The sequence below is a fragment of the Aotus nancymaae genome, unplaced genomic scaffold (assembly GCF_030222135.1).
Source record: "Aotus nancymaae isolate 86718 unplaced genomic scaffold, 86718_ANA_hifiasm-v0.15.2.pri h1tg000076l, whole genome shotgun sequence".
NCBI classification, from domain to species: Eukaryota; Metazoa; Chordata; class Mammalia; order Primates; family Aotidae; genus Aotus; species Aotus nancymaae.
The window spans coordinates 6,690,252-6,704,128 of record NW_026988491.1 but is presented as its reverse complement, the minus strand read 5'-3'; the positions used below and the strand labels follow the sequence as shown (position 1 = coordinate 6,704,128).

At 50.1% G+C, this 13,877-nt stretch overlaps 1 protein-coding gene across 12 annotated transcripts in view; it reads right to left on the bottom strand.

Annotated features, from left to right (window-relative positions):
* Positions 1-12,400: 12,400 nt before the first annotated feature.
* The window catches only part of DEPDC5 (DEP domain containing 5, GATOR1 subcomplex subunit), a 153,180-nt gene continuing 151,703 nt past the window's right edge, over positions 12,401-13,877 (bottom strand). For all 12 annotated transcript variants that reach the window (XM_064367924.1, XM_064367927.1, XM_064367930.1 and 9 more), the window contains 2 exons: positions 13,361-13,443; positions 12,401-13,221 (listed from right to left, as the gene is read on the bottom strand). In XM_064367924.1, coding sequence (XP_064223994.1) covers positions 12,929-13,221; positions 13,361-13,443 — 376 coding nt within the window. In that variant the 3' untranslated portion in view covers positions 12,401-12,928. The remainder of the gene's footprint in view (positions 13,222-13,360; positions 13,444-13,877) is intronic.

The following is a 13,877-nucleotide window of genomic DNA, read 5'->3' as shown; positions in this document are numbered from 1 at the left end:
ATGGAAGGCTGAGATAATAATGACCAAGCTAAGATGGAAAGAAGGAAGAGTGTGCATTCACCAGATGAAGAAGGAGGGAAAGCATATTCCAGGCAGAGTGCTTGGTGTGGGATGAACATAAATCACATGAAGAGCTGCAGTGAGGCTGGTGTGACTGAAGCGGGGTTAGCAACAGGAAAAAGCATGCAAGATGAGGCTGGAGAGGTAGGTGGGGGCTTACATGTTGCTGGAGAGATAGGTGGGGTTTGCTCCTTTTCTTGAGTGAAACAGGAAGCCACTGAAGGACACTGAATGTGAAAAGTGGCGTATTATTACTTGAAGGCAAAGAGGAAACAACAGCTGCCTCTTCCAAAAGTCAAACTGATGATAATAGTGGTGGTAATAAAAATAATGATTGGCTGGGTGTGGTGGCTCATGTCTGTGATCCCAGCACTTTAGGAGGCTGAGGTGGGCAGATCACTTAAGGTCAGGAATTTGAGACCAGCTTGGCTAACATGGCGAAACCCCATCTCTACTAAAAATGCAAAACTTATCCGAGTGTGGTGGTGTGTGCCTGTAATCCTAGCTACTCAAAAGGCTGAGGCAGGAGAATTGCCTGAGCTGGGGGAGGCAGAGCTAGCAGTGAGCTGAGATTGCACCACTGTACTCCAGCCTGGGCGACAGAGTAAAACTCCATCTCGAAAAACAAAAAGAAAGTTTGAGGGACAACAACTTGGAAGAAAGTTGGTTTGTAACTTAGGCCCTTAATCCATGTGGTTCGCTCTGTGAATAAGCATGCATGCACTGAGTGCCTGCTATGGGCTAGGAACCCTGAGGATATATTAGGAACCAAAACAGTCCCAGCATTTACATTCCAGTGAGCAGAAAAGACAATGCAGAACCAGGCAAATTTTAGATGACGTTAAGGGCTACAGGAAAGAGACAAGAGGACACAGAAGTGGTGCTTTCTAGACAGGGTGGTCAGGGAAGGCCTTTCTGAGAAGGCAACGAGTGGCACCCATAATGAGGAACCAACCAAGCCACAATCTTGGGAAGAGGGCTCCAAGAAGAGGGAAGAGATGTGCAAAGAGGTTCCAAGAAGAGGCAGGGGCAACCTTGGGGTGTTCACAGAACAAAAAAGAGCAAAAGCTGCATCATTCTGAGTGAGTAGGAGGAAATAAGACTGGAGAAACTTATGGAAGCCCAGGCAGGCCTCATAGGGCCTTGTGGGCCTTGACAAGGAGTTGGAGTTTCATCCTGAATTGATGGGAAGTTGCCAAACAGTTTTCAAGCAGGGGAATGATACAACCTGCTCTATATTTGTTTGTTTGAGACAGTCTCACTCTGTCCTCTAGATTGGAGTACAGTGGCGTTATCTCAGCTCACTGAAATCTCTACCTCCTGGGTTCAAGTGATTCTCCTGCCTCAGCCTCCTGAGTAGCTGGGACTACAGGCACTCAACACCATATGTGGTTAATTTTTGTATTTTAGAGGTAAACAGGGGGTTTCACCATGTTGGCCAGGCTGGTCCTGAACGCCTGACCTCAGGTGATCTGCCTGCCTTGGGCTCCCAAAGTGCTGGGATTAGAGGCATGAGCCACCATGCCTGGTCTGTTCTATATTTTAGAGTGCAGGAGGACAGTTAACGTTGCATCACATCAGATGAAAGGAGATGGGGAGGGGTCAGATTACAATATATTTTTGCGAATGGGTTAGATGTAGGGGATGAGAAAAGGGGAAATATAGGATAATTCCAAAGCTTTCTGCCTGAATAACTGGGTAGATGATGGTACAGTTACTAAATCCGGGAAGACTGTGGGTGGAATAGGTTTGGGTGGGAGCTGGGGTTGGGTGCAAAGCTAAATCAAGAGTCGTGTTGTAGACACCAAGTTCACTGTTCCTCTTAGATCTCTAATGAGAGGCCAAGAAGGCAACTGGACTGAAAAGCTGGAATTCAGAGGTGGGCTAGAGATCTTGAGATTTGTGGGCATGTTGATGGTAATTAGGATCTCAGGATTGGGTCACGTTTTGCAATGGAGAAAAGAGGTCCAGGGGCCATGGCCTGGGGACTTTTGGCCAGGTGCGGTGGCTCACGCCTGTAATCCCAGCACTTTGGGAGGCCGAGACAGGTGGATCATGAGGTCAGGAGATGGAGACCATCCTGGCTAACACAGTGAAACACTGTCTCTACTAAAAATACAAAAAATTAGCTGGGCATGGTGGCGCGTGCCTGTAGTCCCAGCTACTTGGGAGACTGAGGCACAGGAATCCCTTGAATGGCGGAGGTTACAGTGAGCCGAGATTGTGCCACTGCACTCCAGCCTGGGCAATAGAGCAAGACTCCGTTTCAAAAAAAAAAAAAAATTAGAAAAGAGGTCCAGGGGCCATGACCTGGGGTCTTCCAATGTATGGAGACTGCACAGAGTCCAGCAAGGAAGAGTGAGACAGAAAGCCAATGGAGGAGGCCCCCGGGAGAGCCTCAGCTCCACTGACCAACCTTGTAACCTCAGGCAAATTGCTTGCCTTCCCTGGGCCTCAGATTCCCCTATGAGGACTACAGAATGGCCATATTCATCACTGAGGTGGCTCTAGCTTGATCATTCTGGGACACTTCTGAGAAGCAGCAGCAGCAGCTCCTGTAGCCACTTGCCACAGGAAGAGGTCAAAGCTCAGGCTCCCCAATCTCATTTCCAAGACTCCTACAATGAGACTGGATGAAATCCCAAATACAACAAAACATAGCCCAAAGGTCCACCACTCAGAGTTGGGGGCTGGGTAAGGTCATGGTGACCTAGAATAGAATCCAGACTTTTTGTCACTTGCCAGCTAGGTGATCCCCAAGCCTCAGGCACTTATCTGTAAAAGGCAGCCAACAGGACACATGGAAGGGGCTGTCATTAGAACTAAGCCAGGTAGACCCCCAGGTACCTATATTTTTGCTAATGGGTTAGATGTGGGGGATGAGGGAAGGGGAAATATAGGATAATTCCAAGGCTTTCTGCCTGAATAACTGAGTAGGTGATGATATAGTATGGGTGGGCACGGTAGCTCATGCCTGTAATCCCAGTACTTTGGGAGGCCGAGGCAGGTGGATCACCTGAGGTCAGGAGTTTGAGACCAGTCTGGCCAACATGGTGAAACCCCATCTCTACTAAAAATGCAAAAATTAACTGGGCATGGTGGCATGTACCTGTAGTTCCAGCTACTCAGGAGGCTGAGGCAGGAGGATCACTCGAACCTGGGAGGTGGACATTGCAGTGAACTGAGATCACATCACTGCACTCTAGCCTGTGTGACAGAGTGAGACTCTATCTCAAAAAAATGAAACAAACAAACAAAAAACTAAGCCAGGGAGCAAGCAAAGCATCCTGCATGACTCCAGGCATGCATGCAATCAATGATCAGCTCCTTTCTGCTTCGGGAAGATTGATTCCCTAAATCAGAAGAGAGGGAGTATAAGGTGGCTTTACTCTCAGAATAATGCAGTCCTGCTACTGGTCAAGCCTGGGGCTGACAGCTCTGTGCCACTCTGCGTCTCACTTGCATGGCACATGGCTACCCAGCTAATCACAGGAATTAGGGATCTGCAAAGACTGACTAGGTCATCTAGCTGAAGCCTGGGGCACTGTGGAAGGTGGGAGGAGGGACAGAGGACAATAGCTTCTAAGTCCCACCGTATTGGTAGACTCACTCCAGTCTTTTCCCAGGCTGCATTAACCTGACTGGCAAAGGGCAGTGATGACAGCAGGGGAACACTGTAGCACAGTGAGCTGGAACTTGGGCCAAGGTGTTCAGCCCCAGTGATAGCTCCTGGCTCGGTGTCTCCTAGAAGCAGCCCTGAAAGAAGGCAGGAACTGCAGTGGCAGCCGCTGGAAGGTGAGCTGGGCAGGCAGCCTGGATTCCTGTCCTGCCTCCATCACAAATATTAGGCTAATGGTTCCACTCATTGGGCACCTCCAAGGTGGCAGGTGCTATGCTAGGTGCTTAACTGAAGGGTTCTTCAGTAACCCTGCAAGGAGGGCAAACATGTCCCTATTGAAAAGATAGGAAACTGAGGCCAACAAAAGAGGAAGGCTTGCTCAAGGTCACCTAGCCTTCCAGACGTTCCTTCTTTTCAAGACATAGACAGGACACCCTTCTGTAGCACACATGGTCCTTTGCAATCAGTTCTGCTTCCTTCTCCTGCAATACCAGCCCCTTCCTCTCCCTTGGCCAGCCATCAGGTCTCCATGGCAACATTCAGAAGCCTTCCCTGGGCCCCAGAATAGGTCAAGCTCTCCCTCACACCTTTTTCTTTCTTTCTTTTTTTTTTTGGAGACAGAGTCTCGCTCTGTCACCCAGGCTGGAGTGCAGGGCACGATCTCGGCTCACTGCATCTCCAGGGTTCAATTCGCCTCGAGGGTTCAAGCAATTCTCTGCCTCAGCCTTCCTAGTAACTGAAATTACAGGTGCCTGCCACCACTGGGACTACAGGTGTGAGCCACCATGCCCGGTCCTGCTCACACCTTTCACAGTGGCCTCTCTTTTGTCTTTGGAGGACTTTTCACAACTATACTTATTACTTCACAACCCAAACAATCGTTATTTGTGTAATTTTTTGTTTAATATCCTTCCTCCTGCATCTACATGATGCCTGCCACATGGGTGGCTGTTAATACATATGTGTTGGTGGCAGCATGCTGACAACTTGTGAACAACGAATGAGTGAATAAACCACAAACAAATCTCCCTCCTGCAGCGATGGAGGGGCTGTGATTCCGCTGGGCCACAGGGACTTGTATAAAGGGGCAGCTCCCTTAGAGTCTACATTGTAAAACCTGGTAGGAACAGTATCTTGTGACCACTGTGACACGCAGCCCAAGGGGGCATGCATAAAGCAATCCCAAGATGTGTGCAGTGGGAGGTGGACACCCAGCTCCCTGCATGGGTCAACCCTAGAGCTGGCCAGTTTCTCTGTCATCCTCCAATCTGGCTTCCAGTGGTGGCAGCCACTCTCCTGGTTCCTGGAGAAGAGACACAAAGGTGGCGAGGGGGTGTCTCACAAAAAAAAAAAACTGTGCCAGTTTCACTTCTGCTTTGTGGCCAGACACATCCTGTGTGTCAGACCACCCAGGGAGTGCTTCTGTTCTCCTAGTGCCAACCACCAACAGTGCAGTGACCAGGAGCAGGAGAGCCTGGGGAGTTGGGACTGGGGACATGGCTCTCATCGCTGTGCAGGGAGCTTGGCCCCAGGCCCTGCCCTGCCTCCGTCCCCACATGGCTGCCCCTCCGCAGAGGCCACTCTCACTGGGTTTCTGTTTCCTACACCCCATCTCATTGTGGGGAAGAGCCCAGCCTGGCTGGGGTCGGGGGTTGCGAGTGGCAGAGAGACTGCAGATGGTTTCAATCCCTCCTCTGTTCTGTGTGCTCAGTAAAACCAGCTAAGTCCCTGTACTTCCCTGAGACTCAGTTTCTCCTCTGAGAAGTAGGGGTCCTCATTACCCACTCATTTCCACCAGGGCTGTCCTCAGGCCCTAGCAGGTTGGTGGGCACACACTTGTTTGGGGTTCAATACGCAAGTAAGCTCTTGCTGTTACCATTTTTCTGCTTTCTTTCCCTCTTTTCCCAAGCTTCAGACCAGTTGGTGGCACATCACGTTCCTTGTACACTTGCTGGGCACATTCAAAACAAAATGTTTAGGCCAAGCATGGTGGCTCATGCCTGTAATTCCAGCACTTTGGGAGGCCTGACATGGGTGGATCACTGGAGCCCAAGAGTTCGAGACCAGCCTGGACAACATAGTGAGATCCTGTCTCTACAAAACATTAGTCGGGTGTGGTGGCTTGTGCCTGTAGTCTCAGCTACTCAGGAGGCAGTGGTGGGAGGACTGACTGAGCCTGGGAGGCAGAGGTAGTGAGCTGTGATCACACCACTGCACTCCAGCCTGGGTGATAGAGCGAGACCCTGTCTGAAAATAAAATAAAACAGAAAACGGGAATGTTTGTCCTCCATTATGGGAGCATTTACAGCACTGCCTTAAAATGAGGAAGCACCCTGCACCACTCAGACACCTTTGCAAAGCTGACTACATCGGGTCCTCACCATGATCCCTTGAAGGAAGCTGGAGAAACACCATCATCACTGCATCCTCAAACTTGAGGTCAAGTGAGGTGAATGGACTTGCTCAGGATCACAGGTAGTTGGCACTACTGTACTGAGAGACAAGAGTAACAGTGACTCTTCCTCAGACTCAGTTCTCAAAATGCTGTCACAACTTTTTTTTTGGGACAGAGTCTCACTCTGACACCCAGGCTGGAGTGCAGTGGTGCAATTTCAGCTCACTGCAACCTCTGCCTCCAGGGTTTAAGTGATTCTCAGCCTCCTGAGTAGCTGGGATTATAGGCGCACACCACCACACCTGGCTAAATTTTGTAGTTTTAGTAGGTTTTGCCATTATGGTCAGGCTGGTCTTGAATTCCTGGCCTCAAGTGATCTGCCTGCCTCGGCCTCCCAAAGTGCTAGAATTACAGGCATGAGCTATCACGCCTGGCCCAATAACCCTTATCTCCCAGGTTCTCACACCGACCGCTCACGTTATGTAATGAAGTCTTGATGATTCCCATCTTGTTGCTAGACGGATGAGGGTCAGGATGGTTTCGAGAGTCTACGCAGGGTCACCTGGTGAAGAAACAGTAGGCTGAACCTGGGGGCAGGTATTCTGGTTCTCTGAGGAGAAAAACATGAAAGAGGATCATTTCCCTACTTGCCGCATCAGAGACATCGGCCACCAGGCAGAGCTTGGGTGTGTTCAGAGTCCATTGCTCTACCCAGATCTGGGGCCAGGAAGAGCAGAGCCGACAGGTGAGCAAGGTCCCACGTGGTGTGACCCCAGGGGACTGGCTGGCTCAGGGCTTCCAGACAATGGACCATTTGTTGGCTCCAGTGTGTACCCTGGGACTTGCCAGCACTCACCTCTAGTTGTTGAAAGCGCAGTCTGGGTGGGGCAGGTCAGGGGACTCTCTGCAGTTCTGCCTTTCAGTTTTTAGTCATCTTCTCCTGACTGTTCTGATGCCAAAGCCCCCATAGCCCTCCAGCATCCCCTTCCCCACCCTATCCTCCTCATCTGCTAGAACTCTTATGCAGCTGACAAGTCCCAGCCCCTTTCTCCAGCCTTCCCCAGCTCCCTACACAGAATGAAGCCCCTCCTCTATTTCTTTTTTTCTTGAGACCGAGTCTCGCTCTGTCACTCAGGCTAGAGTGCAGTGGCACAATCTCAGCTCAATGCAACCTCCGCCTCCCGAGTTCAAGGGATTCTCTTGCCTCAGCCTTCAGAGTAGCTGGGATTACAGGCACCTGCCACCATGCCCAGCTAATTTTTTTAAAAAATATTTTTAGTTGAGACAGGGTTTCACCATGTTGGCCAGGCTGGTCTTGAACTTGAAAAGTACTGGGATTACAGGCATGAGCCACAGCACCTGAGCAATTTCTGTAATGGATTACAGGCAGCCAGGGTGAGATCTCTTCTAGAGTGCCATGATGGCTGCTTTGCATGTCTGCTTCCCTCCACTAGGAGGGCAGGGCCTGCATTGGTTCAGCCTTACATAAACATTGGCTGAATAAATGAATTCAATAATTTTTTTTTTTTTTTGAGATGGAGTCACGCTCTGTCACTAGGCTGGAGTGCAGTGGCGCAATCTTGGCTCACTGCAACCTCTGCCTCCCAGGTTCAAGCAATTCTTCTGCCTCAGTCTCCTGAATAGCTGGGACTACAGGCACGTGCCACCACATTTAGTTAATTTATTTTTTTTTTTTTAGACGGAGTTTCGCTCGTTACCCAGGCTGGAGTGCAATGGCGCGATCTCGGCTCATCGCAACCTCCGCCTCCTGGGTTCAGGCAATTCTCCTGCCTCAGCCTCCTGAGTAGCTGGGATTACAGGCACACGCCACCATGCCCAGCTAATTTTTGTATTTTTAGTAGAGACAGGGTTTCACCATGTTGACCAGGATGGTCTCGATCTCTTGACTTCGTGATCCACCCGCCTCGGCCTCCCAAAGTGCTGGGATTACAGGCTTGAGCCACCGCGCCCGGCCACATTTAGTTAATTTTTATATTTTTAGTAGAGATGGGGATTCACCATATTGGCCAGGATGGTCTCAGTCTCGACCTTCTGATCTACCTGCCTCGGCATCTCAAAATGCTGGGATTACAGGCATGAGCCGTCCTGTGCACAGCCCGGAATTCAATAAATTCTAAATAAGTACCAAAGGTGTGATGGGCACTTGCCATGGAGGATACAAGGATGAATAAGATGTGTTCTCTGCCTCCAAGGAGCTTATAGTCAATGGGAGAGGCAAGCTATGTGAGTAAACAAGGAAAGTGGAAGAGAAACACAGATGCTATGTCCCAGCAAGTAAGTACTCAATATGGCCAGCATTCTAATCCTGGTGCTGTCCCTAACTCACTGTATGCCTCTAAGCAGGCCTCTTAGCCACTCTGGCCTTGGAACCAGTGTAGTAATTGCTATAGGAGATTGAGGATGGGGCTGCCATCGGATTCAGATCATAGACAGGGCAAGTGGCAGGTGCCTCTTCTTCCAAAGTCACAAGAGGGAGGAGGTCCCCATCTAAACCTCTTACGTGAGCAATCTAGTTCATGGTGTCTGAAGCTGACAAGACTGACGTTGGAGGCTGGATAATTCTTTTTTTTTTTTTTTGAGATGGAGTCTTGCTCCGTTGCCAGGCTGGAGTGCAGTGGTGCAATCTTGGCTCGCTGCAACCTCCGCCTCCCAGGTTCAAATGATTCCCCTGCCTCAGCCTCCTGAGTAACAGGGACTAAAGGCGCATGCCACCATGCCTGGTTAATTTTTTTTTTTTTTTTTGTATTTTAGTAAAGATGGGGTTTCACCAAGTTGGCCAGGATGGTCCTGATCTCTCCTAAAGTGTTGGGATTACAGGCATGGCCACTACGCCCGGCCTGGATAATTCTTTGCTGTAAGGTCTATCCTGAGCATTGTAGGTTATTTAGAAGTACTCACTAGAGGCCGGGTGCAGTGGCTCATGCCTGTAATCCCAGCACTTTGAGAGGCTGAGGTGGGAGGATCACTTGAGGCCAGGAGTTCAAGACTAGCCTGGCCAACATGACAAAACTGTCTCTACAAAAAATACAAAAATTAGCTGGACATGGTGGCACACGCCTGTAATTCCAGGTACTCAGAAGGCTGAGGCAGGCCTCTAAGCCACTTAGAATTGCTTGGACCTGGGAGGTGGAGGTTGCAGTGAGCCAAGATTGTTCCACTGTGCTCCAGCCTGGGTGACAGAGTGAAACCCTGTCTCCAAAAAAAAAAAAAACAACCATAGGACAGAGAGACAGCCAGGCATGGTGGCTCATGCCTATAATCCCAGTGCTTTGGGAGGCCAAGGCAGAGGATCTCTTGAGGCCAGGATTTCGAGACTAACCTGGGCAACGTAGCAAAAATCCCATCTGTATAAATTTTTTTTTTCTTGAGATAGTCTTGCTATCGCCAGTCTGGAATGCAGTGGTGCGATCTCGGCTTACTGTAACCTCTGCCTCCTGGGTTCAAGTGATTCCCCTGCCTCAGCCTCCCAAGTAACTGGGACTAAAGGTGCTCACCACCATGCCCGACTAATTTTTGTATTTTTAGGAGAGGGAGGGTTTCACCATGTTGGCCAGGATGGCCTGAATCTCTTGACTTTGCGATCCACCTGCCTCAGCCTCTTAAAGTGCTGGGATTACAGGCGTGAGCCACTGTGCCCGGCCAATTTTTTTTTTTAATTAGCTGGTTGTGGTGGTGCATGCCTGTTGTCCCAGCTACTTAGTGGGCTGAGGTGAGAGGATTGCTTGAACCCAGGAGTTCAAGGCTGCAGTGAGCTGTGATTGCACCACTGCACTTCAGCCTAGACAACAGAGGGAGACTCTGTATCTCTGATGAAAAAAAAAAAAAGAGCACAGAAGGGAGGAAAGAAATTCCATTCCAGTGGCAACTGTGGGACTGAAAGAGACTGGAATTTCCACCTCAGCACTCAGCCATCCTGTTGATTGAGAAGAGAAAAAGTCTATAATCTTGTGGTCCCCAATGTTTCTCCCAGTCTCACTGCCAGATGAATTCAGATGAAAATACCGGGGCTCAGAGAGAAAAGACTTTTCCAGAGATTGCATAGCAATTCCCCATCTCCCCTCATCCCCATGGGAAAAGAGATTTTCTTGTCAGAAGGACTATGTGCTGATTCACTGAGGAAACAGATGAATCTTGCTGCAGCTGGAGAAGCAGACGGAGGTCAAATCTGAAGGCTGGTAGGTAGGACTGAGTACTTGGCACCAGCTTTGCTACATGCAAATGCTACAACTCGGGCATTTCAGGCCAGGTTTAGGGCAAGTGTGTAGCACAGTCTGAAGGCCAGGAGTTGCCTGAAGCACTTGCAGGCTGAAGCCACAGCTGCAGACCAGAAGAGAGGGCATAGACAGGGCCTTTCAGGTAGAAGCCTGGCAGGGAGGAAAGGCCACGGGTCCTGTCTCAAAGTCACTGAGTCACTGCCCATTCCCTACCAGAGAACCTGTGTATGAGGCCATGTCTACATGTAACACTGCATCTGTACCCCCACATAGCTTCACCATACCGGTAAGGCAATCAGTTGAAAGGAATGAAGGGGGCCCCAGCCAGAAACCCAGGATGGAGCAGTGGGTGGCATCTAACCGACATAGCACCACCAGGAGAAGGGCACAGCACAGTTGGCAGAGACTGGGCTGATTCCCGTGAAACTGATTCCTCACCCAGCTGTTTGTTAGTGTATGGGCTTGAACCCTACTTCCTGGGGCCTTCCACCCCTCAGCTGGTATGTTGATAAGATGATTATGCAATGAACCGGGAGTGCTGACTTGCGCCTGTAATGCCAGAATTTTGGGAGGCCGAGGCGGGTGGATCATTTGAGGTCAGGAGTTTGAGACCAGCCTGATCAAATATGGTGAAACCTCATCTCTACTAAAAATACAAAAAATAGCTGGGTGTGGTGGTACATGCCTGTAGTCCCAGCTACTCGGGAGGCAGAGGCAGGAGAATTGCTTAAACTTGGGAGGCGGAGGTTGCAGTGAGCCAAGATCGTGCCACTGCACACCAGCCTGGGCAACAGAGAGAGATTCTGTCTCAAAAAAAATAAAAAATAAAAAAATAGATTATGCAATGAAAAGGTGTATGACACATTGCCCAGGACACAGGAAACACTCAAGAAATGCAGTGACCATTGTTATTCTGTGTATCTGAAGTTTTGTGGGTAACCGAAGAGCCCTATAAATTGGCTCTATTCAGCATTCCCTCCAGTATTTCTTATCTGCTTCAGCAAGGCCTCACAGATTTGCTTAATGTCTCTGGCATATACCATATGTACTCCTTCCATTTATTTATTTAGACGGAGTCTCGCTCTGTCGCCAGGCTGGAGTGCAGTGGCGTGATCTTGGCTCGCTGCAACCTCCACCTTGAGGGTTCAAGTGATTCTCCTGCCTCAGTCTCCCAAGTAGCTGGGACTACAGGCATGCGCCACCACACCCAGCTAATTTTTTTTGTATTTTTAGTAGAGACGGGGTTTCACCATGTTGGACAGGATGGTCTTGACTTCTTGACCTTGTGATCCGCCTGCCTTGGCCTCCCAAAGTGCTGGGAGTACAGGTGTGAGCCATCATGCCTAGCTACTCCTTCCCTTTAATATGCAACGATTCCGGGCTGGGCAGTGGCTCATGCCTGTAGTCCCAGCACTTTGGGAGACTGAGGTGGGTGGATCATCTGAGGTCAGGAGTTCAAGACCAGCCTGGCCAACATGGTGAAACCCCGTCTACTAAAAACAGAAAAAATTAGCCAAGTGTGGTGGCAGGTGCTCATAATCCCAGCTACTTGGGAGGCTGAGGCAGGAGAATCCCTTGAAACCAGGAGGCAAAGGTTGCAGTGAGCTGAGATCACACCATTGCACTCTACCCTGGGCAACAAGAGTGAAAACTCTGTCTCAAAACAAACAAACAAGCAAGCAAAAAAAACCCCTAAGTTAGAGTCTACAGAGGCTTCCTTTGATTTTTTTCAGAATGCCATCATATCTGCGTCCCAGAGCTGGGCTTACCCATTTAGCAAGATTCACTCTGACAGCTGAAGCCTACAGTTACCTCGTATGTTATCCTGCATGCTCACTGTCCTCACTGGAACTATCCTTGCTCCTGCCCAGTGGCCTATGAAAAGAAATCTCTCAATCAACTCACAGCCAGACTCTCCAAGCCAGTGAATTCTGAAGCCCTCTCACCATCTGTGGCCACTTCATTGACTGCCATGATCCCAGCCACCTGGCAGAACTGCCCAGCCCAGGATGGGACTGCTTCTGCGGGGATCTGGGCTGGAGACAGAGTAGATGCATGGGGAGTTTCAGGGAACTGGGCTGGGGACAGAGATGATGCACATGAAGCTTTTTATTTGCCTGTGATATGTACAGGTATATACAGTTGGTGAGAGTCTATGGTACATTATTTCACAAAATTATCTTACATCTGTGCACACTCCTGGGCAGGAAGTGGCAGATTCTGCTCCTAATATCCCATAGATAGTGAAGGAAAAGGATGCTACCAGGAGTCATCCCCTTTCGAGGACATTCATGGGGGCTGCCTGCCCTCTTCTCAGACACTGGAGCCCTCCCACAGACAATCTGTGCCTCCCACCTGCTCTGAGCACTTGCTGACAGGACTGGTGGCAGCAGCAGTAGCTGCATCCAAAGTCTTTCTTCTAGAGTAGAAGACTTGTTGGGGAGGCCAAAAACAAAAAAAAAACAAAAAACCCACAATGGCCCCCACTCACCGACAGCAGCAAATGGACACCTGACTCCCAGAGCCTGCCTAGAATTCTCCACCCTGGGTTTGAGGTCAGCGGCTCACCCACCTTCCCCCAGCACAGGCACAGCCTTCTAACCCTGGTGCAGCCTGGCCTCACGGGGCACTGGCATGCATCTTCTCTAGGCAACTTGTCCAGAATGTGACCAGCCGGTTGTCACGGTTGATGCAGAAGTCTGTGAAGTCCTTCAGCAGCCGATCAGCAAATTTTTCATCCCCTGTGGCACTGGAGCGCCATGTCTTGGTAAGCATGGTGTTGTAGGCCCAGTTGTAGCCGACCCGCTCCTCGCAGAACATGTTCTGGTTGGTGGAGCTGGTGGAGTTCCGCCGCCGCCGCTGCTGCCCCGAGAACTTGCGCTTGGAGTAGGGCAGCTGCAGAAACACTGTTCCTGAAGAGAAAGGGGAGCACCTGTGTCGCAGCCACCAGGAGGGCACCTGGAGCCTGCTGAGGTGGTTCTGCAGCCACAGGTTCAGTGCAAGGAAAGGGATCTAGACCCACCTGCCCACTCTTTACCCATAGCTCCTCACCTGTAACGTGGATGTACTGAGGCTTGTTCTCAGCAGGGAAGTTAAAAGCAGAAGCAGAATATTTATCTTGTACAAACCCAAACCTAGGAAAGGACAGGACATCCTGATCAGCACCTCCTTAGGAAAAGGGAGAAGGGGAGAGAATGTGGCTGATAGGACTCTTGGACAGCCTGAGACACAGGGATCTGGAAAGATCTCTTTCCAGATGGAACATGCAGCCTGCTTATTTTTGTCCTCACCACTTTCTGACCTCTACCTCTTCTAACACCATGGATCGCCAAACCTCCTCACACTCAACTGCCTGTCATCTCTGAGGTCCACCATGTCACCACCACCATAGTGAATGAAAGCCTTCCCACCGACTGCCCTCTTCATCCAGCCTTCATCTCTGCCCAAACAGCCCGTCCCTCCTGCCATGTTCCCTACCCATCTCAGCAGACCTTCACACTGAGTGTTCTCCCCTATCCCACCCCAGGCCTCCCATTGGAATCTACCTCATGTCCTGACTGGCCACACC